Source organism: Rhinopithecus roxellana, chromosome 19, assembly GCF_007565055.1.
Source record: "Rhinopithecus roxellana isolate Shanxi Qingling chromosome 19, ASM756505v1, whole genome shotgun sequence".
NCBI lineage: Eukaryota > Metazoa > Chordata > Mammalia > Primates > Cercopithecidae > Rhinopithecus > Rhinopithecus roxellana.
The window spans coordinates 61,496,154-61,524,022 of record NC_044567.1 but is presented as its reverse complement, the minus strand read 5'-3'; the positions used below and the strand labels follow the sequence as shown (position 1 = coordinate 61,524,022).

The window sequence follows — 27,869 nt, the reverse complement described above, 5'->3', positions numbered from 1 at the left end:
ATGCCTTTGCTTATTCCCATTTCTTTTATTTTATAAACAACTCTAGAGATAAGATTTTTTTTAAAGGAACCAGAAGAAAACATTATAAAAGCAGAACCAAGAAAGCTGAAGATTTGTTTGATCCTCTTTGTGGAGAGAACTGAAGCCTCCAACTGTTGTCTCTGCTGAATAAATGGCACAAGGGTTGCTGTGGTTTGAATGTTCCCTCGGAAACTTATGTTGAAACTTTACTTCAGTGTAATGGTATTGGGATGTGAAGTCTTTAAGAGGTGATTAGGTCTTGAGAGCTCAGTCCTCATGAGTGGATTAATGCTGTTATCTCTGGAGTGGGTTAGTTATTGTGAGAGTGGTTTCCTCATAGGGTGAGTTCAGCCCCCTTTTTCTCTCTGTCTAGCAGGCTTGCCTGCTGTCTTGTCTTCTGCCATGGTATGACCTTTGTCAGATGCCACTACCATACTCTTGGACTTCTCATCTTCAGAAAGCTGGGAAGGTGAATAAATTTGTTCTTTTTATTATTGTTATTTGAGACAGAGTCTCTCTCTGTTGCCCAGGTTGGAATGCAGTGGTGTCTGCAATCTTTGTCTCCTGGGTTCAAGCAATTCTCCCACCTCAGCCTCCTGAGTGGCTGGGACTACCGGCTCATGCCACCATGCAGGGCTAATTTCTGTATTTTTATTAGAGATGGGGTTTTGCTATGTTGGCCAGGCTGGTCTCAAACTTCTGACCTCAAGTGATCCACCTGTCTTGGCCTCCCAAAGTGCTAGGATTACAGGCATGAGCCACTGAGCCTGAGAACTTTCCTTCTTTATAAATTACTCAGCCTGTAGTATTCTGTTATAGTAGAAGAAAATGGACTAAGACACAATGTTGTAGCTACTGTCAGCTCTGGTTATTCTGGGTCCATCAAGTGTGTGGCTCGTGTCACACATGGGACCAGGATCCTGGTGTTTTATTGTCCCATCCAGGGCTCTATTCTAGATATAATATTTCTTTCTTTCTTTTCTTTCTTTTTTTTTTTGAGATGGAGTCTCACTCTGTCACCAGGCTGGAGTGCAATGGCGCGATCTTGGCTCATTGCAATCTCCACCTCCTGGGTTCAAGTGATTCTCCTGCCTCAGCCTCCCAAGTAGCTGGGATTACAGGCGTGTGCCACCATGCCTGGCTATATAATATTTCATCAGATATAGTGGTACAGAAAAGATAAGAAGTTGTACTCTTACAACAAAATTTGAAATATCAGATGATCCAGTAGAGTTCTAAAAGACAATAAAGATTAGAGGCTGTGGGTATTAAGGATGGGTATCTCTGGGGGAAGAGAAGGAAAGAAATTATATTTTCAGATAGCTGTCTTAAAGAAGAGTATCTTCTGATGTGCAAGTTGGATTAGAGAGAATGTATAGCTAGTGGAGGGACCAGATGAGAAGCTATTTCAATGGTCCAGGACTATTCTAAAGGTGTTTAATGTTAACTGAGCAGTTACTATGTTCCAGGTACTGTACCACACACTTTACTTACATTAACTCATTTATTTCCTGTGGCAACCCTACGAGAAAGAATCGTCCTGAGTTCTCCATTTAACAGATGAGGAGACTGAGAATGAGAGTGACATAGCAACATGCCCAAGGTCAGATGATTAATGAATGATGGAGATGAGATTTGGGTTTGTGTGACTTCAGAATCTGTGCTGTGGACCACGACCCACATACTGAACTAGGTTAGTAGTGTATGAGCAGGTGGAGCTTCCCTACAGGAAGTTAGAAAGTAGGATCTGGCGCCCAGGAGGGATATTGGGATATTGGGTTAGAGGAAAAGGTGTGAAGTCATCCGCATGGAGATAACAGTTGAGAAAGACATGGGGAGTGCTCACTACAGCTCCTTAAGCAGAGGGTGTTTTATGATTCAAAAGTAGGCAGCCATAGAGAAGGGAAGTTACTTAGATCGATGAAATGTAATCCCAGATAGGAAGAAGAGTGAAAGAGGCAGGGAACAGAGTCTCCTCTGCTGGAAAGGTTTCGTAAACTGGGATTGACTTTCCTGAAGTCCTGAGTCATGAAATCTCAGGGGGTGACCCAACCATTACATTCACGTTAAAGAAAGGTCAACAGATTTTCTTCTTTGTGCTTAGTCCATTCTCAGAAGCATCTCTTGCCACCCTTCCCCTTCTGCTAAGTAAGGCTTAAAATTAGGAAGTATTCTTTAAAAGGCAAAAAAGGAAACAGATGAGAGAGAACACAAAGGAGACTTGGACAAGTAGAAAGTGGATGACCCAGGTTCCGTTACACATACTTGGATTCCAACTGGGACCTAGATTTGCTGAGGACGGCAGCCAGGGAGACAGGACTATGTGGCTGCTCCCAGCTCTACTCCTTCTCTGCTTCTCAGGTGAGTGGGGCTGTGGCTTTGGGGACTTGGTTTTGCAGAGGGCAGGACAGTAGGTAGAATAGCTATCCTGGGTTCAAGCCAGAGGTAAAGTGTCCACAGAAAAGGGAAAGATACATCCCTTCATTCACCTGTGCATTCTTCTGTACATTCAATCATTCATCCATGGATCCTACAAACACTTACTAAGCACCAGATATGTGCCAGGACTGTTCTGGGTGCTGTAATTAAGAGTAATTTCTGAATTGAGGGAATCAACTAACTACAATACAATGTGGAAGTTACTGTTGTAGAGACTCATTCATGTGGTGATGAGAGTATGCAACAGGGACCCTTCACTTTGCTCTTTGAAGGGTGGGAGATGTCACTGAGGCTTCATTGGAAGTTCATCCTGAAGGATGAATGAGTTGGCTGAGTGGGAAAGGAATATCTTATGGACAAGTGTGAGGATATTAAAGACCATGGAGAGTTCAAGAATTAACAATAGTTCTGTTTTGACAAAGCTTAGCGTAAAGGGGTTGGAATGGTTTGTGAGAAAGAATTAATGGACCGGATGCAGTGGCTCATACCTGTAATCCCAGCACTTTGGGAGGCCAAGGCAGGTGGATCACCTGAGGTCAGGAGTTCGAGACCAGCCTGGTCAACATGGTGAAACCCTGTCTCTACTAAAAATACAAAAATTAGCTGAGTGTGGTGATGCACGCATGTAGTCCCAGCTACTTGGGAGGCTGAGGCAGGAGGGTCGCTTGAACCTGGGAGGCGGAGGTTGCAGTGAGCTGAGATTGCACCACTGCACTCCGGCCTGGGTGACACAGTGAGACCCTGTCTCAAAAAAAAGAAAAAAAGAAAAGAATTAACCAAGGGTCTAAAATGCCATCCTCAACATCTACCTTAAATCCTTCCTGGAACAAGGTGTGGTGTAAACAAGTAAATGAAACTGTCCTGCAAAGGTTGGACTTTCAGAAGAGAAACTCTTATTAATAGACGATTCAAAATGCAAAATACAGGAAAACACATTTGTCTGTGGGCAAATAAGTTTAGGCTAAAAATTAGAGGACATTCTTCTTGTTTGCAGAACGAACTTTATGGTTGATTTCCCTCATAAAACATAGAAACCTCCCAATGTAATGACAAGGTTCTTTCTAGAAGGGTGAGTGAAAACGACAGAGATTTAAAGGAAGAAGACCAGATAGGTGACACTGACTCAAACTCCTGGGCTCAAGCAATCCTCCTCCTTTGACCTCCCAAAGTGCTGGGATTACAGGCATGAGCCACTACACTCAACCAATCAATGTTTGCTCATTTTGTATTTGAATTTGCTTCCTTTTTCTTTGCCCTTCCCATCTCTCTTTCCACCCCTATCTCATTCCCTATCCTCAGGCTCACAATGTAACCTTCACAGGTCCCTCTGAAAATCTTAACTGGGAAAGAGAGATGGAAAGGACAAAGAGGAAGGAAGCAAATTCAAATACAAAATAAGCAAACGTTGGTTGAGTGTGGTGGCTCACACCTGTAATCCCAGTGCTTTGGGAGGTCAAGACAGGAGGATTGCTTGAGCCCAGGAGTTTGAGATCAGCCTGGGCAACATAGCAAGACCCCATCTCTAAAAAAAAATTTAAAAAGAGCAAAACTAGAATTCTATTTATTATGCATTTTTATAACCTACAAACACTTCCAAACAAATGGTAGAATGTAACCCTCTGAGCAATTTTGTGACCTAGGCAGGGCAAATAGCATTGACTCCACTTCACAAATAAGATGATGAAGGGATATCTGATGATATAAGAACTAAGTATACAAGCTGGAAATGAAGTCCAGATCTGTGTCTTCCACAGAGCTCTTTCCATTGGCTATGGAGGTGTGAAAGAATAAGGCCAACCAAGTAATAGTCACAAAATAGCTGATCTCTCTGCAACATCATCTGGTATTTCCATTCTGAACTGATTGCTGTCCAATATTTACTAGCTCCCATTAACCTCAAGCAACCAGCAAGCACATGTGTCAAAAAATGCACAGATGCATTTTTATAATTCCATCAATCATTTCCAGGAACATGCTGGATTTCCTTGAGACCTGCTAATCTTGCATTCAGGTAACACTCTTGTGGGACAGAGGAAAGTATCTTGGAATGAGCATAATCTTCTTTTTCCTTAACTTCAGGTGCCCAGGATTAGATCATGGGTCATGGAACACTCTCTTATCACTGGTCCATTCAAGACCCTCTTTTATTTTAATTATATGTAACTTAAATGTCTGTGAACTCACTGGTCAATCCGTGAACTAGAATGTACTAGAATGTTATCAGCAACAAAGATCTCCCCACTCCTTCCCAATCCAATCCTGGTTCTTCTTTCAAACAACAGTAATTTGGTGTCATTTGCCAATACTTTGCATGAAAAGTTGCTTTTGTTATATTTTTATATTAAGTAGAAAATTGGGCTAAGCAACCAGAAGCCACGATCTACATCTGAGGGTCTGTGATTTAATCAGCCACACCCCTCATCTCATCTTTTTTTTCCTCTTCTTCTTCTTCTTCTTTTTTTTTTTTTTTTTTGAGAAGGAGTCTGGCTCTGTCACCCAGGCTAGAGTGCAGTGGGGTGATCTTGGCTCACTGCAACCTCCGCTGATCAGGTTCAAGCAATTCTCATGCCTTGGCCTCACGAGTAGCTGGGATTACAGGCATGTGGCACCACACCTGGCTCAGTTTTGTATTTTTAGTAGAGACAAGGTTTCACTGTGTTGGCCAGGCTGGTCTCACCTCCAGTGATCCGCCTGCCTTGGTCTTTATCTTTTTCTTTAAGCTTACCTATCCAGGCTCTCACCTCTGCAAGTTGCCTTGCTTTACCTCCATTTTGGAGGTGGCTTTGCTTACTGGGCTTTAGATAGTACCCTTATCCATACTCCTGTCCTTCCTCTGAAATATAAGTCTTTATGAGTGACTTCCACTTTTTTTTTTTTTTTTTTTTTTTTTTTTTTTTTTTTTTTGAGCTGGAGTCTTGCTTTGTTGCCAGGCTGGAGTGCAATGGCACGATCTTGGCTCACTGAAACCTCCGCCTCCCGGGTTCAAGCGATTCTCCTGCCTCAGACTCCTGAGTAGCTGGGACTACAGGTGCACACCACCATGCCCGGCTAATTTTTGTATTATTATTATTTTTTTAAACGGAGTCTCGCTCTGTAGCCCAGCCTAGAGTGCATGGCATGATCTAGGCTCACTGCAACCTCCGCCTCCCAGGTTCAAGTGATTCTCCCCTTCAGCCTCCCAAGTAGCTGGGATTACAGGCGCCTGCCAGTATGCCTGGCTAATTTCTGTATTTTTAATAGAGACAGCATTTTACCACGTTAGCCAGGCTGGTTTCAAACTCCTGACCTCTGGTGATTCACCCCCCTCGGCCTCCCAAAGTGCTGGGATTACAGGCTTGAGCCACTGCGCCCGACCAATTTTTGTGTTTTTAGTAGAGACGAGATTTCACCATGTTGGCCAAGATGGTCTTGATCTCTTGACCTTGTGATCCGCCCGCCTCAGCCTCCCAAAGTGCTGGGATTACAGGTGTGAGCCACAGCACCTAGCCGTGACTTCCACATTTTTTTTTTTTTTTTTTTTGGGACGGAGTCTTGCTCTGTCACCCAGGCTGGAGTGCAGTGGCCAGATCTCAGTTCACTGCAAGCTCCGCCTCCTGGGTTCAGGCCATTCTCCTGCCTCAGCCTCCCGAGTAGCCGGGACTACAGGCGCCCGCCACCACGCCCGGCTAGTTTTTTTGTATTTTCAGTAGAGACGGGGTTTCACCGTGTTAGCCAGGATGGTCTCGATCTCCTGACCTCGTGATCGGCCTGTCTCGGCCTCCCAAAGTGCTGGGATTACAGGCTTGAGCCACCGCGCCTGGCTGACTTCCACATTTTAAGAACCATCTTTTGTCTTTTCAGAAGATTAATTTGCATTGGTTTCATTTCAATGAGAAGGTTGCCTACTGGAGGGAATAGCCATCATGAATGCAGAAGACCCTTTCTTTTCTAGGGTGACTTTCCAGATTTGCTAAGTTTGGGGTTAAAAAAGCCATAGCACTTTTAGGCTTTTCAGGATGAGATTCTGCCTCTGCAAAGGGACTGCTATTTGCTTGACTTAGAATGGCTTGAAAAGTTGGAAAGTTTGTTAGTCAGAAAGACCCCCGAACCTGGAGGTTTACCCAACAGAGACCTGGGAAAGGAAACAGTTCAGTCCAGAGGAGCTAAAAGTAAGTGGCTCTGGGCCCTGGAAGGGAACCAAATGGTCCCATGGTTTCCTCCCTCAGCTGTGCTCTCCCCAGTGTGTGTGTGTGTGTGTGTGTGTGTGTGTGTGTGTGTGTGTGTGTGTGTGTCTGAGAGGAAGAGTGAAACATTTGCTTCCTAGCAGGGCTGAAAGAGCCCAGGTTGTAATCAGGAATCTGGAGGACAGATTCCAGAGGAGAAAGCCTCTTTCCAGAGGCCAGGGGCAGAAGGCCAGGCCAGTTCTTATGCAATTGAGGAATTAAAGACTTTTTGGGCTGGAAGAAACCTGGAAAGCTCTCTTGAGTCTGGCTTCCCATCTGCAACTGGCATCTTATTGATTAGAGTGGCAGGAATTCTAGGACACATTCAGCTCTGAAGGGGCTGGCTCTGATCCTGGCAGAAGAAGAACCCCAAGCTCTCCAGGAATGATCCCTTCTGGAAGCAGCACAAGCAGGCCTCGGCTCCACCACCAGACTCTTGGCTGTGATGAGCCCTTTGTACCCTGTCAAACTCCCACTGTGGGAAACGCAGTCCTGAGCTCTGTCCAGAACCTGGAAGGAGGTGCTGCTGGGATGTGCCACCTCTAGAAGGGGGCTGGAGACAGGTGGAAGGGAGGAAGTGAGGACCAGCTCTGCAATCTCAGGTGGGGTGTGCAGCTGCGGGCAACAGGTTCTTGGGGGAGAACGTAGGTGGGGAGCAAGGATTTGGGAAGGGGAAGATTCCTGAAGGTACAGCGTCCAGGACGAGGAAGGTTCTTATGAGAATTAGGACAACAGAGAAATGGGGAGTGCTCAGAAGTTGCGGGGTCAGGAGCCACTTTGCTGTGGTCAAGGGAGCACAGAGCGGGAGAACACAGGTTTGGAGCAGGGTTTGGGGTAGGGGCTGGGAAGAGGTCGGGGTGGGGGTGACAGGTGCTACTGAGTGTGGGAGGGACCAGGAGGGTGGGAAGAGATAGTGACAGTGAGATTGTCTCAGACCAAGCATGGCTGGTGGGGTGAGGAAGGTGTGCATGGTGGCGGCTCACACATCTGCCAAGGCATATGACAGACGGAGCCAGCTGGGGACGGAGTGGGGAGGAAAGGCAGGCGGTGGGAGGAGGGGAGGGAAATGAATGAAAGCCAGAAGTCAGGGACTCCTCCATCCTCAGTCACCTTGGATCTAGAGGTAATTAGCTCAGGAGCCCAGATAGTCGTAGGACTCATAGATACCAGGGACCGTTTCACACTTTCTGCTCATTCCAACAGCTTAAGCTTCTGTGGCCCCTGTGTGTGTTCATCCTCTTATTGCTAACTCAGGTTACTTTGGGGGATGCAAAGCTCAGCCTCATGACTGTCTTTCTCTCCCCGTCTCTCACACCCACACACACGTGCACGTGCGCATGCACTCAAGTTCAATCAAAGCCTCTTGTAAGTTTGTCAGCACTTGCTCAAGATACTGGGGCCTCTGCTGAGCATCACATCCCATAATGCCTGAACTCTTGCCTACCTACAGCCTTTCTTTTCCCTTCTCTTCCCTTCCGTATCAACTTCTCACACTTTGCCTCCCAGATTCTAAGCCCCACTTTCCCCCCAGGACCCAAAGCACCTCACTCGGTTACAGAGAGCAGCTTCCCTCTTTCCTCTGAATGCGTGGTGACCTCTGACACCCAAGACTGGGGACTATTATGGGGGAGGCTGATCTTGTGTTCCAAATTCATGTAAAGAAGCTTATCAGGGCTTCCTTTGGACACAACCCTCTTCCCAGGGCCACGTTGATTCTTCCCGGAGAGTGGTTAAGATCAGAGCGAGAGAGTTATTTTCCCTCCCACAAGAACACTCTGAGAGTGGAGGAAACCACACATTGTGCTTTTAAAGAATAAGCCTGAGTTGCAGAAGACCCCAGAATACATGGGTCTCGTTCCAAAGGGAAGTGATCTTGTATATGACCAAATCTCATGCCTGGCAGAGGCTGCAGGGCCCCGGACAAGGCGGGACAGCTCCTCTCTGCTCCTACCTCCAACTTTGGTCTTCAAGTGCTGGGGCCCCTGCGCTGTGACTTGGTGTCTCTGCTCTCACAGGGGACAGGTTTCTTCTCTCACAGGGATTCTTTGGCTTAGGTCCTAAGCTCAGGTATTCCTGCAGGTCCCCATCCCAGGAAACTGCCCAAGTCTCCCTGGCAACCTTCCGCTTAAGCTTCAGACAGATGGCTGCTGATAGGGCCATCTGGATGGAGACCTGGGACTCGGGCTTGTGTTTTCCAGGCTGTTTGTCTCTGACGGGCCCCGGCTCTGTGACTGGCACCATGGGGGGCTCTCTGAGAGTGTGGTGTCAGTATGAGAGCACGTACAAGGGATATAACAAATACTGGTGCCAAGGACAGTATGACACGTCATGTGAGAGCATTGTGGAGACCAAGGGAGAAGAGAATGTGGAGTGGAATGGCCGCGTGTCCATCAGAGACCATCCGGAGGCTCTCGCCTTCACTGTCACCATGCAGAACCTCAATGAAGATGATGCTGGATCTTACTGGTGCAAAATTCAGACAGTGTGGATCCTGGATTCGTGGTCACACGATCCCTCGGACCTGGTTAGGGTGTATGTTTCCCCAGGTAAGAGCTCCCTTCACTTCGGCAGCAGGGCTTTGGGGTGTGACTGGACAAGGGAACGAGGGTGGGTGGCATACTGAAGTGTGCCTCCAAGTCTTGTCTTGTTCTCAGTCACAGTGGTGTTGGGAGGAGCCCATGGCATGGGCACGGAGAGAGGCTGCTGATCCTTCAGCCTTAGGTGGGCTGGGGGTTGCACAGCTCAGGTGCTGTCACTCCCATGGGGCCCGGGCCTCACCCCATTACCCAGCATGGAAGAAGCCCCTTCATGCTGAGCCGAAGCTGTTTCCTCCAGTGCCCTTTGGGAAGACTGTACCAAAGAAGAAATACTCCTGCACATTTGCAGCCTCCTCACAGAACATCCCCTTACCATGCTGTTTTGAAATATGTTTTGATTGGGAAGACCTTCCTGTTTAGTAGCTTCTTCAGTGGAAGCTACTCTTTCTCTTACTCCCCATATGCTAGAGGGCCATGGAGCCGTGCCTGAATTCTTCCTGCCCCCATCAGAACTTCCGCCCTGTGACTTTCAACCTGCTTCCTTTAAATGTTGTGCCAGATGGCCACACACACCTTCTACCTGTGCTCGACAAGGCTGTCCATCAGCTTCCAGGCTGCTCCCCCTCATTCAGCGGGGACCTGCCAGTGGCTCCACTTCAACCTCTGTCATTATCTTGGCAGGTTTTAATGAATAACTTGGCAATCTTGCCTTGGGTTCCTTAACATTCTCAACCTTGGTGTCCTTTATTTTCCACTCTCTTCAGAATCGCACCCCAAGGAAACATCTCAGAGCTTGTCATCACCCAACCTGGTCGCTGCCCAGAGTTTTACACCCAGACATTCTATTTTTTGACAACTTTTCATCGATCAGCTCTCCCCTATCCTCATGCCACTGTCCCTATTCTTAACCTTGTAGTGACCTTCTGTCTTCTGATCCTTCCCTCCATTTCCCCCAATTTATTGTCCCCGTCACTCCTGTTCTGACCTCACTTCCTTCCTAGGCCACTTTGAGCCCCTGAAATATATCACATTTTCTTTTTTCTCTCTTTTTTGAGACATAGCCTCACTCTGTTGCCCAGGCTGGAATGCCATGGAGTGATCTCGGCTCACTGCAACCTCCGCTTCCTGGGCTCAAGTGATCCTCCCAGCCTAAGTAGCTGGGACTACAGGTGTGCACCGCCATGCCTGGGTAATTTGTGATTTTTAGTAGAGACAGGGTCTTGCTACGTTGCCTAGACATGTCTCAGACTCCTGGCCTCAAGCCATCCACCTGCCTTGGCCTCCCAAAGTGCTGGGACTATAGGTGTGAGATCATGACCAGCCTGACATTTTCTTCTCTTAGTAGCACCCATAACTCCTATATTCTATTTCCTTATCTACCTGACAAAACCCTCATCCCTGGATCAATCCTAAAATTAAGGCCACTAATCATCCCAATTTGCCCATGACTAAGGGGTTTCCTGAATGTGGGATTTTCAGTGCTAAGGCTAGAAAAGTCCTGGGAAAGTTGGTCACCCTCTCTAAAATCCACCTGCTCTAGCGCTGCTGGGGGAAATAAAGTAAGAAAATGGTGCCTGTGACTGCCAGTAGAAGTTCAGAGTTTCCAACGTTACCTCCTGTACATCTACCTTCCTGAGAACACACAGGACATCAGTTTCTTTCCCTCTCCACTTGCAAACTTCCATGCAATCTACATTCATTCTTCCCCCTTCCCTTTCAGGTTGAGGACAGGCTTCCCCATCCTGTCCAAGGGTGATCCTCCTGGGGCTGGCTTCTTGTCCTGTGGTTCTCTGCCTCCCCTTCCCTCTTGAACCAAACTCCCCTGCCCCTGCCCCTTAGCCATCCACGCCGTCTCCCATCCTCAGACTCAGACTCTACCACCACGCTCACATCTCTCACTTTCCAAAAGCATCCATGGTCTGGCATTTGCCTCTGCTAGGTGCCACCCATGTTTCCTTCCTTCCTGTTGGCCTGAGGGTGGATCAGGCTCCTCCCCTGTGCTCCTGTTGCACCTGCTGGGGCTCCTTCCCAGGGCTGCTTCCGGCTGAAATGAGTCCATCTGTTTAGGTGTCTCTGCCCCTCCAACGGGGTGGGGCTCATGTCACATCCATCAGCGAATCTCCAGCAACAGACCGGTCGAAGGCTGCTTATCGGATCACACCAAGCCTGTGGCGGGCCCTCGGTGAAGGGCTGAGCCTCCAGGACAACTGCTTTAGGGAGCTCATGAGCTGGGGGTCCAGTGGCAATGAGGGAGTAGACTATGTCAATAGTCTGGTTGTCACCTGAAGTCCCCAGGAGGAGCCGAGTGACAACCTATCCCCTCTCTAGGGGTGGCCTACAGTGGCCTTTCCACATGGGCCAGGCACGGTAGCTCACGCCTGTAATCCCAGCAATTTGGGAGGCCAAGGCAGGCAGATCACCTGAGGTCAGGAGTTCGAGACCAGCCTGATCAACACGGAGAAACCCCATCTCTACCAAAAACACAAAATTAGCCAAGCGTGGTGGCATATGCCTGTAATCCCAGCTACTTGGGAGGCTGAGGCAGGAGAATCGCTTGAACCTGGGAGGCAGAGGTTGCAGTGAGCTGAGATCGCACCATTACACTCCAGCCTGGGCAACAAGAGTGAAACTCCATCTCAAAAAAAAAAAAAAAAAAAAAAAAAAAAAGCGTCCACCTGAAGGGTGCTCAGAGCCCCCCTCTCATGGTCTCTACAAGGCTTCTTGGGCCACAGGCTGAGCCATCTTCCTTTAGACTCCTCCTACCCCTCCTCCTCCTGGAACTCCACATCAGGCTGCAGAAGCCCAGAGAGACCCCTGCCCTCACCCCAGGCAGAGTGGGATGAAGGCAGAGTGGGCAGAGTGGTAAGAGTCTTTCTCTGAGATGCAGAGAAAGACCTGGCACTTATTGGAGGGAACTCTCATGGCTGGTTCTGGTAAGGGCTCCTTTTGTCCCTGAGGGGTTTCACCCAGGAGGTGCCCTGGATCTGGCTTCAGAAGTCTCTTCAGCCTCTTCTGTGAGTGGGTGATTCTGTGTGACTTCCTTACTGGTGCTCCTTGCATGGCTGGGAGCCCAGGCATGGCCCGATGCATCATTTTCATCTCTAACAGCAACCAAAACCCCAAGGAGGACCACACGTCCAGCCACAACTCCCATCTTCCTGGTGGTGAACCCTGGGCGAAACCTCAGCACCAGGGAGGTGCTGACCAAAAATTCAGGGTAAGCGCCCAGGACCTGGAGGCCGTGGAGGGAGCAACCCTGGGGTGGAAGCTGGTGGTGGTGGCGCACCATGACCTGAGATCATCACTGGCTGCTGTTTCTTTCCATCTCTGGTCCTGAGTCTCATACTCTCTGAGTCTGCATGTGGATGCTGAGTGAGAAATATCACTTGTGCTGTGAACACCTTTCCCTACGGGGCAACTAGTGGGACTCAGGTCGAAAGTTGAGTTCAGGTGCATGTGCAGCCCTCGTCCCCTCCCCACCCCTTTCTGTCTCCTTCCCCATCCAGCTCTGGACTTGGGGTCCCGGCTCTGTGGCCCCTTTCAAAGGTCTTTGCTCAGCTGGGGATTTTGCCACCAGGAGCTGTCTGTTGGGTCTGTGGGGAGATGGGCCCGCTCCAGGCTGTGGTTTGAGTCTGTTCTCCTTCCTCTCCCAAAGATACCCAGGAAGGGCTGTGATATTGCGGCCAGACCCTGAGGGGAGGGAACAAGGAGCTGGAGTGAAACAGTGAGAGTGGCGGCCAGGTGCGGTGGCTCACGCCTGCAATCCCAACACTTTGGGAGGCCGAGGAGGGTGGATCACTTGAGTCAGGGAGATTGAGACCAGCCTGGGCAACATGGTGAAACCCTGTCTCTACTAAAACACACAAAGTTAGCCAGGCGTGGTGGCGCGCCTGTGGTCAGTCCCAGCTACTCAGGAGGCTGAGGTGGGAGAATCACCTGAGCCCAGGAAGTCAAGGCTGCAGTGAGCCATGATTGCGCCACTGCACTCCAGCCTGGGTGACACAGTGAGACCCTGTCTCAGAAAATAAAAAAAGTGAGAGTTGGGACTGGTTTTAAGAAGTCAGTTGACAAAGTGGAGGCTGCGAGTGGGACAGGGACAGAGAGGGTGCTGTGGTGTGTGCTCCTGGAAGTGGGTCCTTCTTCTCTCTTCACTCCATCACTGCTCCTTGATGAGAGCTCCTGGGCAGTCCTTGATGGGGGGAGAAGGAGGGATGGGGGCCACAGAAGGGGCTGCCCTGGTGTAGGTCCTTTCCCCGGCTGCTCCTGGGTTATTTGGCCTCCAGAGTCAGAGCACAGGGAGAGGTGGGGAGAGAAGGGTCCTGAGGGTTCTCCCGAGAAGTGACTCGTTTTCACCATGTCCCCCGCAGGTTCCGGCTCAGCAGCCCTCACTTCCTGCTCGTGGTCCTTCTGAAACTGCCCCTGCTCCTGAGCATGCTGGGTGCTGTCTTCTGGGTGAACAGGCCTCCGCGGGCTCCTGCGGGGAGATAGAGCCAGGCTGACCTGAAGCCCTGCAGAGCCCTGTCCCCAGGAGTGCCCTCCCTGTGCAAAGAGTCAACCTTTCAGACTGGATGCAAGAGACCTGTGGACTTTGGAGGGATTTATTGTTCCTGTGCCTCAAAGGAGGGTCCTGGCTCTTAGAGGACACTCCTTTGGAGACCTCAGTGTGGAGCTTGGGGGTCCTCCTTTCTCCTCCCCAGTCCCCTGCCTCCCTGCCCTCATGCCCACTTCCCAAGGGCAAGAATTCCCTGAAAGTTGGCCGGGCACCATAGTGAGTGCCTGTAATCCCAGCTCAGGAGGCTGAGGCAGGGGAATCGCTTGAACCCAAGAGTTCCAGGCCAGCCTGGGCAACTTAGAGAGACCCTGTCTCAGAGAGAGAGAGAGAGAGAGAGAGAGAGAGAGAGAGAGAATAAAGGAGGGAGGAAGGGAGGGAAAAATTTTCTGGAGGAGTCTGGCCCTTCATTCTTCTCCTTGGCACAAATGCTTCCCAGGCCAGTTTCCCCCAGGGCAATAACTACCTCGTTCCTGCAGACAGGAGGCTCCCTGAGGACACGTCCCTCACAGTCCCAGCCTTTGGGCTCACAGGGCTCCATTCTTTCTCTGGGACAACCCCCAGGGAGCTTGGTCTTGGCAGAGCTTGCTCATGCAGTTACCCAGTGTCCTACATGCTCAGGGCTCCTCTCTTCTTCTGTCGCCCCTTGGGTCTCCCTGGCTTTAAGGCTCCTTCTCTCCCTGTAACCAGGCAGAGTGTGGCCGGGCTCAGAACATCTCTGCCTGGGTGAGCCATGGATGAGCAGCTCCAGGTTAAACTTCTGGGACGAGTTGAAACAGTAATGGGAGAAAGAACTGGTGGGTGCCCCTGATATCACTCCTGGAATTCCCCCACCTGGGGGTGTCCTGTGCACAGGGTCAACAGAGTTAGCTCTGTCCACTTTAGAAGTTTGGCTGAGACCACCTGTTAGCCATTAACCTTTTCCACAGGCGGAGCAGACATTGTTTTTCAAAGACAGGACGGAGGACACAGAGGTGAAGGATACTTGTCCACACTTGAACTGCACAGTGCCATCATCACTACTGGGGACCCTGGAACTGCACAGTGCCATCATCACTACTGGGGACCCTGGCTCAGGAATGAGCTCAGTTGGACTTGTCCACACTGGAACTGCACGGTGCCATCATCACTACTGGGGACCCCTGGCTCAGGAATGAGCTCAGTTGGACTTGTCCACACTGGAACTGCACAGTGCCATCATCACTACTGGGGACCCTGGCTCAGGAATGAGCTCAGTTGGACTTGTCCACACTGGAACTGCACGGTGCCATCATCACTACTGGGGACCCTGGCTCAGGAATGAGCTCAGTTGGACTTGTCCACACTGGAACTGCACAGTGCCATCATCACTACTGGGGACCCTGGCTCAGGAAGGAGCTCAGTTGGACTTGTCCACACTGGAACTGCACAGTTCCATCATCACTACTGGGGACCCCGGCTCAGGAATGAGCTCAGTTGGACTTGTCCACACTGGAACTGCACAGTGCCATCATCACTACTGGGGACCCCGGCTCAGGAATGAGCTCAGTTGGACTTGTCCACACTGGAACTGCACAGTGCCATCATCACTACTGGGGACCCTGGCTCAGGAATGAGCTCAGTTGGACTTGTCCACACTGGAACTGCACAGTGCCATCATCACTACTGGGGACCCTGGCTCAGGAATGAGCTCAGTTGGACTTGTCCACACTGGAACTGCACAGTGCCATCACCACTACTGGGGACCCTGGCTCAGGAATGAGCTCAGTTGGACTTGTCCACACTGGAACTGCACAGTGCCATCATCACTACTGGGGACCCCTGGCTCAGGAATGAGCTCAGTTGGACTTGTCCACACTGGAACTGCACAGTGCTATCATCACTACTGGGGACCCCTGGCTCAGGAATGAGCTCAGTTGGACTTGTCCACACTGGAACTGCACAGTGCCATCATCACTACTGGGGACCCCGGCTCAGGAATGAGCTCAGTTGGACTTGTCCACACTAGAACTGCACAGTGCCATCATCACTACTGGGGACCCCTGGCTCAGGAATGAGCTCAGTTGGACTTGTCCACACTTGAACTGCACAGTGCCATCATCACTACTGGGGACCCCTGGCTCAGGAATGAGCTCAGTTGGTTTTTTGAATGTTTGTCAATTACTCCATCTCCCTAAAGTTTGTGGGGAGGACTCCCACAGTCTGCCACAAGCAAACATCACCATCTCCACTCACTACCTGCATCTGGACCAGTGCTCTCCCTCTGCCCCCAGGCCCGAGCTCATCCTGAGCTAGTGATGCCAGTGTCCAGAGCACATGGAGCGCCTCGATGACTGTCGAGTGCTCAGGCAGAGCTGCCGTGCTCTGAATTTGAGCTCTAGTGGGGCTCCCAGTTCTGTCATGCATGGTGACTCAGGGAAAGATGCGGCTGGCCCAGGACTTGTGCTGAAAGAGAAATTCAATCTAATAAGGCCCATAATAATTATATTAACCCAGGAAATATGATGATGAGCAAGAAAGGAGCTTATGATTCATTTTATGAGAAGGATAAGCTCCCAAGTCATTACAGCATAGGAAGAACTCTAGAGCCACAGAAGATGCTTCCTGATGTCAGGAGGTTGGTGAGGAGAATATCATGTCAAATTGACCAGGTCAGGGAAAGAAGTGACATTTGTGTGTGATGTTGAAGGAGGTATAGGGTTCCAGTGGGGCAGGGATGGAGCATCAGAGAGAGAGAGAGGACAGAGAAACAGCATAAGTGAAAGCAGAGAGGCAGGAAATAATCTTCGTAACAAGAGTCACTCATAGAAGACCTATCAGCAAATGGACTGTACTGTTCACATACAGATGCTCATGGGAGGATGTGCCTAAGATTCCAATGGAGTGAAGTTTTTCTGTGGCAGGCCAGATGGAACTAACCTGGAAGAACTCAGGTGGTGGCAGGTTCAGGAGGCTTAGGACTGAACTCTTACTTAAACTTCGATTAGCTGTGGTGGGATGGATTTGAGCAGAACAAGATGGGATTGCAGATGTGTTTTAGGAGGACTTACCTAGCAGATGTAGCAAAATCTGAAAGGAAGAATCTGGGAGTCCGGAGTCTCAAGCCTGGAAAACCAGAGGAATGGGGCATCATTGACAGAAGTAGGAAAGTCAAGAGCAGGTTTGGTTGATGCAGAGCTTAGTTTTCTGTGTGTTTGGAATTATCTGGCAGAGAGGTCTAGCAGATAACTAGAGATCTGGGTTAGCAGAGTGTTGAGCGCCGGAGGAATGTGTGTAGAAAGATTAATTCGAGGCCAGGAAAAAGTGAAAGCATGGAGGGAAGAGGTCAGAACCAAGGACAGAGCCCTCGGGGTACCTACATTTAAAGACAAAGGGTTGGAAGAAGAGACATTGAACAAGGAGCTGGAGCAGGAACAAACAGGTGGAAGATGAGAAGTCAAGAGCCATGAATGTTTCAAGGAGGAAAGCAGAGCTGGAGAGGTGGAGGAGGACCGCGATTGAGAGGCGGCTATTGAACTTATCATTCACAAGGTCACTAATGAAGTTCAGAAGAGCATATCAACAGAGCAATGTGAGCAGAAGCCAGAAAGGAAGAGTTAAGAAAGAGTAGACAGATGGCAGACAGCAGGTGCAGGAGAAAGAAACAGTGGCTTCTCCATGCTTTGAATTTTCCATTCTTCCTTACTCCCTTTTTTTCCTCTATTCTTCCATTCTGTTTTCCCTTTATTTACTCATTCATTCAATAAACTTTTATTGTGTGTCTATGGTGCATTGTTCTGGGAGTTACAGATAAGGACTTAAACTATGCAGAGTCCCTACTCCTTTAGAAGGGAAGATTAAGATGTAGACTAACAATAGCGATGCAGTGTGTTAGAATTTGTGTCAGGGGTCTGCACAGTGCTCTGTGCGGACACAGAAGTGAGGCGGAGAAGGAAAATTGAGGGCTTGATTTATAAAAATAAGGCAGAAGACTGGGGGATGATTGTTCCAGACAATGGTAGGGGAGAGTCATAGAGCATGCTGGAAACCAGGACCTTCAGGAGCCACATTACCATTACCATGTGTGCAGAGTGCACGTGAGGGAGAAGTGAGATATGGGGCTGGAGCCTCGTTGTGAAAGGGCTTCATGGCAGGCCAAGGAGTTTGAATTGAGTTCTGGAGATCACAGGGAGCCCCTGGAGGTTTTAATTTTTGAAATTTTTATTTTGAAAAAATTATAGGCTCGGCCGAGCGCGGTGGCTCAAGCCTGTAATCCCAGCACTTTGGGAGGCCGAGGCGGGTGGATCACAAGGTCAGGAGATCAAGACCATCCTGGCTAACACGGTGAAACCCCATCTCTACTAAAAAATACAAAAAACTAGCCGGGCGAGGTGGCGGGCGCTTGTAGTCCCAGCTACTCCGGAGGCTGAGGCAGGAGAATGGCGTGAACCCGGGAGGCGGAGCTTCCAGTGAGCTGAGATCTGGCCACTGCACTCCAGCTTGGGCGACAGAGCGAGACTGTCTCAAAAAAAAAAAAAGAAAGAAAAAGAAAAAATTATAGGCTTAACATTGCAAATATAACATAGAGACCTGTGAATCCTTCATCCAGTGTCCTTCAATGGTGACATAACTATAGGACAATACCCAAACCAGGAAACTGGCATTGTTACAATACTGTTAACTGGACTGCAGACTTTATTTAGTTTTCACCATTTTTAACATACATTGGTTTATGGATGTGTTTGTGTAGAGCTCCATGCAATTTTATAGATCCAGGTAACTACCACCCCAGTCAAAATACAGAAACAATCCATCATCACAAGGATCTCCCTCATGCTGTCCCTTGTATTTGCACACCTATCCCATTCCTGTCCCCTGGAAACCACTAATCTGTTCTCCATGTCTACAGTGTGTCCTTTTGAGGACAAATGAAATTATGCAGTATGTAATATTTTGAGATTGACTTTTTTATTCACTGAGCCTTGAGATTCATACAAGTTGTTGCGCTTACCACAACCAATAGTTGATTCCTTCCTATTGCTCAGCTGGATTCCACTGCGTGAGTGTACAATAATTTGTTTAACCATTCACCCACTGAGCCCAAGCAAGACATGTCTGTGCAAGTAATGGCTGCTGGACTGTGACCTTTGAGTAAAGGATACGTGTTTCAGAGCCTCATTTTTATGCTTGGGACCATATGGTGCCCCCAGCAGGCTTAGGAAGTGACCTTCTAAAGTGCACAGATGGGCCTGCAGGGATGCTGTGTGGGCCAGCTCCAGGCTGCCATTCAGAGGCAGAACCAACTCTGCTCTCTGGCCTTGTGACTGGGGACCAGGTGGCTTCACCCCTTCAGGTCCTGCTATTCTTATATGTGACATGAAGGCACTAAATTATGATTCTTCCACGAGGCAGTTTAAAAACATGGCTGCAAATTTCTTGACACTACTTCTAGTAAGAGTTGGGGCTTATGTCCCTTCCCCTTGGGTCTGGGTGAGTTGTGACTGTTTCAACCAGTGGACTAGAACAGTGTTTCTCAACATTTTTTTCATTGTTATCCTAGGATAACAATGAATATCCCTAAAAAAAATCCCTAAAAAGGAATATCCCTAAATATCTCCCCTTATGAAATGTTAATACCAAAGACGTATTATACATCTATCTATCTATCCATCCATCCATCCATCCGTCTATCCATTCATCCATCCATCCATCCATCCATCCATCCATCCATCCATCCATCCATCCATCTAGATCTGAGTTTTATATCTAAAAAGAGTAAAAATATTTTTTCACCCTGCAAGAACCAATATTTTCCCCTATGGGGAATGCATGCAAGAGGGCCTCTGTATGGCTTCCAAGGCTAAGTCAGAAGAAACCCTGCAGCTCCCTCCTCAGTCTCTTGAAACACTTGCCCTCTGGATGGTCTGTGGATATTCCCTCTTAGAACCCAGCTGTCACAGAAAGGCCACATGTAGGGCCTCTGGGCAACAGTCCCAGCAGAGCTGTTTTGGATCACCCCAGCCCATGCTCCAGACTCGTGGGTGAAGAAGCCTCCAGATGACAATAGCAACCAGCCTGTGTGGCCAGGGTTCACACACTGCAACAACACAGGCTGTTCTCCCATGCTTAGCAGCACGCAGGCTGCTGGAGCCTGAGGTCTTGCCCTTTCTCAACACATGAACCATATGGACATAGGCAGTCAAGATGTGGCAAGTGGTGAGTGTTCCCAAAAACAAGCTTTCCACTGTGTCAATAGCCCTCCATGCTCTGTCCCCCACCCTCTGCCCTCCATGCTCTGCCTTCCATGCTCTGCCCTCCATGCTCTACCCTCCACGCTTTGCCCTCCATGGCTCTGCCCTCCACGCTCTGCCTTCCAAGGCTCTGCCCTCCACGCTTTGCCCTCCACGCTCTGCCCTCCACGCTCTGCCCTCCATGGCTCTGCCCTCCATGGCTCCTGACACTACTCTTGGCAAATCTTCAACCTCATTCAAAGAAAAGTTATAAAGTGAACCAGCAGCTGTTCACAGCTGATGAGGTCAAGGAGAAGAAATGAACACTAGCAAATGGCAGTTGAAGAATCCATCTCAGGAGAGGAAGTGCTCAAGGCAATAGAGGAAGAGTTCAGATGGAAAATTCCCCTCCTTAGAGAAATTACAGACAACAAGATCTCTCCAAAAAAAGGAGCTAAGAAAAGAAATATAGTAATTTTTAAAAAAGTATTTAAAGTAAAATATGGAGGAAAAAATGAGCAGACAGAGCTCAGGAAGAATGTAAGTGGAAGAGAATAATAATCCTAACAACTTTATTGAGAGGAAATATATATATATATATACGTTTGAAAGTTAGAAAAAGAGGTGTGTTGTTATTTAATTACGAGTGAATTGGGGGGACTGACACATGAGGGTTGAGCATCCTGCATTTGCTGTTGCACAGCTCAAGAGGTGGAAGGGGCCAAGCTTGGGTTGAATCAGGAGTAGGTGGTGGTGGCTGTGCCAGTTCTGAGCCAGGTGGAGGACGGAGAGTGTCACAGGCACAAAGGGGATAGAGCCGAGCCCCTCTTGGGATGGAAAAGTCCAGACGGACCCTTGGGCCTCTGCAACTGAACTATAGTCCATTATCTCTGATAGGGTCATTCCGGAGCCACAAGGAAAGGAGGCCCGAGGGAGGATCCATGAAGGTGAGAGGCAGATGCCTCCAAGGAATCAGTGTGCAAGGGGGGATGTCCTTTCTTTTTTCTGCTCCTGAGGCAGAGGTGGCAGAAGGCAGAGAGGCCCCCTCAGCATCCCTGTGCTGTGTAGAGCCGGCCGGGAGTGGGATTGCATGCCTGAGGCCAGGAGGAGGGATGCTTCCTCTCTGCAGGGACCCTTGTCTCCTGGGGAACCGTAATTGCTGCTTATTACCCGATAGGAGGCCAGAGGTTCTACTTGTTTCCTCCAAAGGTGTCAATGGTGTGGGAGCTGCGGTTCCCCGGCTCAGGCTGTGACTTTGTTTCCCCCCGGAGGCCCCCGTAGCATTGCTCAATCGCAGCACAGTGCAGAGCAGGTCCACGAGCAGCAGCCCCTTCAGGGAGATCAGGAGCAGAAAGTGGATGTTGCAGGATCCTGGACAAAGCAGTCAAGATGCCAAGAATGAGCCGCCTCTTCCCCGACCAACACCTGCCACCCTCCTCAGCTGCCTGGTCCCCAAACAGGGAAGCCCCCTGCAAGGGGCAAAGTCATGCCACCCGGAGACTGAGCCTCCAGGGGCCTCCCCACAGGCTCAGTTTGAGGCCCGGCCCCTTCGCTGCCCTTGGCTGTGACTGCCCTGCCTTTAAATTTATTTGCAGAGATGGTGTCTCGCTATATCCCCCAGGCTGGTTCTGAACTGCTGAGCTCAAGCCATCCTCCTGCCTTGGCCTCCCAAAGTGCTGAGATGACAGGCGTGAACCTCTGCGCCCAGCCAGGCCTGCCTTTGGTCTTCTAACCCACAGTCCCTGCTGCTCACCTGTGTCCCGCCAAGCTCGAGGGTCTGCTGTGTCCTGTCTTCCTGCTTCTGCTCCTCTCTCTGCCTTGTGTTTCCCTTTGTCACTTCTGCCCATCTTTCAAGCTCAAATCTAGTTATTATTACCTCTTTGAAGCAGAGGAAGATGTTCCCCCACTTCCATCAACCTGGCTATTTATCTACTTGGTTCTCAAGTGAGGGATTTCTTCCTGCTCGGGGACCCACTTTATGACCGTGGATCTGAGACCTGCTGCCTCATATTGCCCACATGTTTCATACTTGGTCTAGCTAAATCAGTGGGTTCTGGGGAGTCCCCATCAGTGTTTAAGAGTCTGATTTCCCAATCTTATTCCTCATCCACTCCTCAACACCCGGTGCCAGGGCCCCTTCCCGCAGGCCACCCCTGTTCTCTCCCTGAAGCTGGCCTCCAGCCAGCCCAGGCAAGGAAGCAGTGATGAGTCATGTGAATTTCGCTCAGGGTTTTCTTGAGCGAGAGCAGGCCTGCCATATTGCACATCCTAAAAATACCCTTTAAACCACTGTGCTCTTCTTGTAAGTTCACTCCCTGTGGTCTTGCAAGTTCCACTGCATCCTTGGTCTCTCCCCGCCAAGTTTCCCCTTATGCCTCTCCCGTCTCGCTAGAAGTCCTGGCACTGCCATCTCCGCTCAGCAGAATAACCGCTCTGCAAACAGTGGAGCGGGACGAAAGCCAGGTCAGGAAGCATCCCCAGTGCCTCGCCTCTTCTGGACTCCTAGGGAACACAGGCTCGGTGCTGGCAGGCTCCAGGGAACCAGACCCTTTGAAAGGAAGGGAGTTGGGCTGGAGAAGGAAAGGGAGCCAGTGGAGCAGGGAATGCAGGATCTAGGGAGAGAATGGGCCTTGACCCTGGACTTTGAGAGATCTTGAAGCACCAGGCTGTGATGGGTTAAACAGGGGCAGCTGCGTTTGCGCTGTGATGAGACATCCTATTGGATTCCTTGAAGGGAGGTGGACTTTGGGTTGATGTCCATATCCCTCCACCATGCTGGGAATGGGAAAGAAAAGCAAGAGGGCCCAGCTTCCTGCTCTCCCGCCCTGCCCTTCCCTAGCCTTGGCTGGGGAGTTGCAGCGATGGGCACATCCCTGCCTGTGACTGCGGTAGGCAGAATAGTGAACCCCACCAACGATGTCCTAACCCCAGAGCCTGTTAATATATTTGATTACATGCAAGGGGGAGTTAAGGCAGTGGGTAGATTTGAGACTGCTCGTCAGCTGACCCAGGGTGGATTATCCTGGATCGTCTGGCTGAGCCCAGTGGAATCACCAGCATCCTTACAAATGAAAGAAGGAGGCAGGAGAGTCAGTGGAGCCATGCACTGTGGGAGGCTCCACTGACCTTTGTTGGCTTTCAATAGGAAGGGGCCATGAGCCAAGGAATGCGGGTGGCCTCTAGAAGCTGGAAAAGGCAAGGGAACAGGTCCTCCCCTGGAGCCTCTAGAAGGAATGAGCCCTCTTAACACCTTGATTTCAGCCCGGTGAGACCCATTCAGATCTCTGGTTTCCACAGCTGTATGATCATGAGATTGTGTTGCTTTAAGCCACCAAGTTTGTAATGATCAGTTACAGCAGCCACAGGAAAACCACACAGAGAGCCGCCCTTACAGAACACCCAAAGCTTCAACTCGCTTTTGCCTCCTGGGGCTTGAGGGACTTGGCGGAGCATGGAGCCCAGAGCCTGCTCTCTGGAGCTCAGCCTGTTGCAGCTCCTTGAGGAGAATCTCCTGCAGTGCTCAGGTGTAGACGGGGAGGGGAAGGCCCGCTACAGACTTCACTGTTTCTCCCCTGACCAGCGCCATATGAGGGTCTCTGGTGAGAGCCCCTGAAGGAGTGGTCATGGGGTAGCCTAGGGAAAGGTCTGTGGGAGCCCAGCTCTGCTCACCTGGTGAGGGGGCTGGTAAGAGCTGTGGGCTGGGTGCTGTTGGTGCTCTGGGTGAGAGAAGGCCAGGAGGCCAGAACTGTTGGAGTGGTTGTTCTCAGAGGTTCTGCTGTGTCTGCTGTCCCAGGTGAAGCTGTGTCTGCTGTTCCAGGCACAGCTGTGTTCCTTTTCCCAGGCACAGCTGTTTCTGCTTTTCTAGGTAAAGCTGTGTCCATTGTCCCAGATCCAGCTGTGTCTTCTGTCCCAGGTGAAGCCGTGTCTGCTGTCCCAGGTGCAGCTGCGTCTGTTGTCGTAGGTTCGGATGATTTTCTTGGAGTTGCTGCTGGACACACGAAGGATAGTTTTGAGGGTGACCTAGGTGGCTTCCCCATGGCTCACGTCACCCCTTACCCCTCCAAGGACTGTGAAGCATTTAGTCTTAGCACTACAGGTCAGCCACAGTTGTTTTGTTTTGTATCTTTTTGGTATCTTATCTAAAATGTAACATTATTTGATTTATAAACACGCATCACTGTACCACCCGTGAAGGACTTGTGGTGAGAAGCTATGTAGGCAATTTACAAATACTCAGCTTAGTCTCAGACTACTGCGTTGCACAGCTGAGCATTGAGAATCACACTCTGCTTTCTTGAAGTTCTACATCAGAGCCAAACAGATCTTCTCTTGAGTCTCATCGTGGGTTCAAGCAGGCTCTTTGTTGCCTGCTGTGTAGCGAAGTGACCCTAAGAGCCGGCTGCCCCTCCCTGGGCCCTGCATGGGGACTCAGGACTCCTCTCCCCTGCAGCTGGGCAGAGCATCTGTTCCAGCTGAGGTTTTCCTGCCTCCCAAAAGCTTCCTTATTTCACTAGGCTTGGAGGGACTCTCCCCTAGTTCCTCCTTTCCTTCCACTCATGCCTTTGTTCTCTTTTTAAGTCAATTTCTGAAACATTCTAAAACCAGTACACTTCCCCACTGCACACGCACACAGGCACACCACATCTGCATATACTAAGCTGAAAATGACTTTTCCCTGCTTTGTAAATGGGCCCACAAGTAACAGATACATGATTGAGCTATAGCATCTGTGCGTGTGCATGGGGAGCTGACAGTTTCCCTGGTGCCCATGGTGGAGATGACACTGATGGCTCTGGGGGCTGGGCTGTGGAGTGAGGGTGACAGCCTGACTCTCTTTCTGGGAGCCCCCCGTTCTGAGTTCTCAGTCTCCTCAGAGGCTCGGGGCAGCCAGAGGAGGCCCGTGGGAAGGCTCTGCACTATGCTGGGTTCTGTTTTTCCTTCTTTCAGGAATGGGTCAGAGTCTCCCATGCCCTCGTTTGTCCATATGTCACCAGAGGAGGGAGAGGAAGAGAGAGAGGGTCACCAATGGGCTCTTGGTTACTACATGCTTGTCCTGCAGCTGAGACCTCTGGGATTGCGATTTTCTTGCATTCCCCTCCCTGTACTTGACCGGACAAGTCCTCCCATCAGGCTGGGGCTGCTCCGAGGGGGCACAGGTTGCCCCAAGTGACTTGCAGAAGAGAACCCACCTTCTTTCTTACCCTGCACTGAGCCTGCCCAAGCTGAGATGGTTCTGCTTGGCTCCCTCTGATAATAGCAGATAGAGACGTACAGAGACGCTGAGGCTTGCTCAGTCTTCCAGTCTTTCCAGAATCTTGGTGTAACTCCTCCCCGCAACACACACACGTGCACATGCACACATACAGGCACAGGCACACAGGCACACAAGCAAACACAGACATGTACACACAGACACACACTGGCCCATTTGTACACATGCATCTATGCACAGCACACACATAGACACAGGCAAGCCTAGGCACACATACACAGGCACACACAGGCACGCACAGGCACATGCACACGGGTGTCCCAGGGCAATGTCAAGACAGCATCACTGAATCCTCCTGGGTCAGCACCAGAGCTCAGTACAGGAGGGAGCCGCTCCTACCTGGGTAAACGGTCATTGCAACTTGGACCCCAAGGTCAGTGCCCGTCCTCTCGATCCCACACCAGTAGGTGTCAGTGTCGGACCTCTGGAGCATCTTCATGGTTATGGTGAACACATGGTGTTTCCGATCGTCCCTGATGGACTCTCGGTTTCTCCGCTGCTGTTTGCTCTGATCCTGTGATTGTAACGAGGATTTTGTTTCCGCGGCACCACCACTTGCTGTAGGTTTCCCAGCCTTGGTCATAATCACACTACACTGTCAGTGAGTCCCATTCTGTGCCCCACACAGCTTCAGGACCATAGATGGAGAAACACCCTGGAAGACAGAACGCAACGTCCAGATCTTCCCTCCCTGGGCACCGCCAAGGGCTTCTGGCACCTCCCTGGGGACCGACCAGGAGCTTTTATCCTCAGCCCCCAAACTTGTCAAATTCTCACATCCATTTGTTCCTTAATTCCCCGGCAGTATTTCGTTTGTTGTCATCCCTCTGACAAAGTTCTCCTGAGGGCTCCAACTGCCCAACACAGTGGCCTGTTCATGCACCATACTAGTGACCCACTGAATGCCCTCTCATTTTGGAAACCTTCCCTCCTTTGCCCCAAGGTGACACTCACTTCCCCACCAATCCCTGGCTCTCACTGCAGCCACCAGCTTATTTTATTTATTTATTTATTTGGAGACAGAGTTTTGTTCTTGTTGCCCAGGCTGGAGTGCAATGGTACAATCTCAGTTCACTGCAACCTCCACCTCCTGAGTTCAAGCAATTCTCCTGCCTCAGCCTCCCGAGTAGCTGGGATTACAGGCAAGTACCACCACGCCTGGCTAATTTTGTATTTTTAGTAGAGACAGGGTTTCTCCATGTTGGTCAGGCTGATCTTGAACTCCCGACCTCAGGTGATCCGTCTGCCTCGGCCTCCCAAAGTGCTGGGATTATAGGCGTGAGCCACCGTGCCTGTCCAGCCTACCAATTTACTTTAAAATCCCAGAGCTGAACAGGTAGACATCCTGGCTTCCCCCAACTCCTCCACCCACTGGCACTGCACCCCACACACCTAAAATCCCTCTCCTGTGAGTCTGTACATGTGATAAAGTTTCATGGAACCAAACACACCCACACCCACACCCACACACATACCTAACACTCACACACTCGCGCACGCACTGAGTGCGCTGTTGTTTTTCTTTGCCTAAGCACCAGGCTATTTTTGCCTCCATACCTTTGCACAAGTTGCTCCCTTTGCCCAGGAAGTTTTCTCTTCCTTGCTTGATGGACTCAAACCTTTATTCCTCTCCCCGAAGGGTTGGTTCGGCCACTCCCTGGTGCCACCAGACCACTTTGTACCTGTCTCAGTTGTTGCGCTTACAACATTGAACAATGGTCTGGTCTTTGGCTTGTCCAGAGCAGAAGCTCAGGCAGGCTAATGTGTGGGGTTTACTTACATGCCAGAGAGCGATGACATCCTTGCCTCGTTGCCTGTCTTCCTTCAGTAACTCTGAGCTGCTCCATTTTAGCTACAAGTCAAGACAAGCTGTGAAGGCTTCTAAACTAACCAGATGTCTGAACCCCGCCATGACTGAGTGGGTCTGAGCTGGAACCTGAGTGTCTGTGCTCCTTTAAGGTTCCTCAGGGATTCATGCATTTAAGTTTGTGTATATGTGTATATATGTATGTATGTATGTATGTATGTATCTACCTATTTATCTGCCCTTTCATCTATCTGTCCACCTGTCTGTGCATCCATCTGTCTCTCATCTATCATCCATCTGTTTGCTTCTCTCTTATCTATCTGTCTGTCTGTCTGTCTATCTATCTATCTATCTATCTATCTATCTATCTATCTATCTATCTATCTAACTATCCATCCATCATCTGTCTATCTATCATCTCTTATCTATCTATCTATCTATCTATCTATCTATCTATCTATCTATCTATCTATCAATCATCTGCCAGGGTTGAGAAGAATCAGAATCCTAGAAAGCAGATACCATTTGTTATTTTTTCTTTCCCCAACACCTAACCTAGTAACTGTCAGATAACAAAACATTCCTTCCTTTTTTCTTTCTCTTTTCCTTCCTTCCTTCCTTCTTTCTTATGTGTGCATGGATGAGTGCATTTTCCCCAGCTTGTCTCCTTCCTGCCAGCACAGACCCTCTCTGTTTCCTGCCCAGCCTTTCGGGTTCCGGTTCCTCAATCCCCAGGCCCACTTACCTGAGAGGATGAGAAGGAGCAGGGCCAGTGAGTGCCACATGCCCCTGCCTGTCTGAGCTCTCTTCCTGGTGATCAGTTAATACCAGCTGCCCTCCAGAAACTTGTAACT

General features: G+C 49.8%; 1 protein-coding gene and 1 long non-coding RNA gene across 2 annotated transcripts; one reads left to right on the top strand and one right to left on the bottom strand.

Moving 5' to 3' along the window:
• Positions 1–12: 12 nt before the first annotated feature.
• LOC115894724 lies at positions 13–27,869 on the bottom strand. Its single transcript, XR_004054867.1, has 4 exons — positions 27,761–27,869; positions 21,690–23,921; positions 21,107–21,307; positions 13–482 (listed from the first exon to the last, which is right to left on the bottom strand). It is a non-coding gene; the product is annotated as an uncharacterized LOC115894724 (long non-coding RNA).
• CD300E (CD300e molecule) lies at positions 2,212–14,105 on the top strand. Its single transcript, XM_010387667.2, has 4 exons — positions 2,212–2,382; positions 8,861–9,208; positions 12,308–12,416; positions 13,567–14,105. Exons 1-4 carry the CDS (start codon positions 2,220–2,222, stop codon positions 13,685–13,687), a joined length of 741 nt encoding a protein of 246 aa, XP_010385969.2. The 5' UTR covers positions 2,212–2,219; the 3' UTR covers positions 13,688–14,105.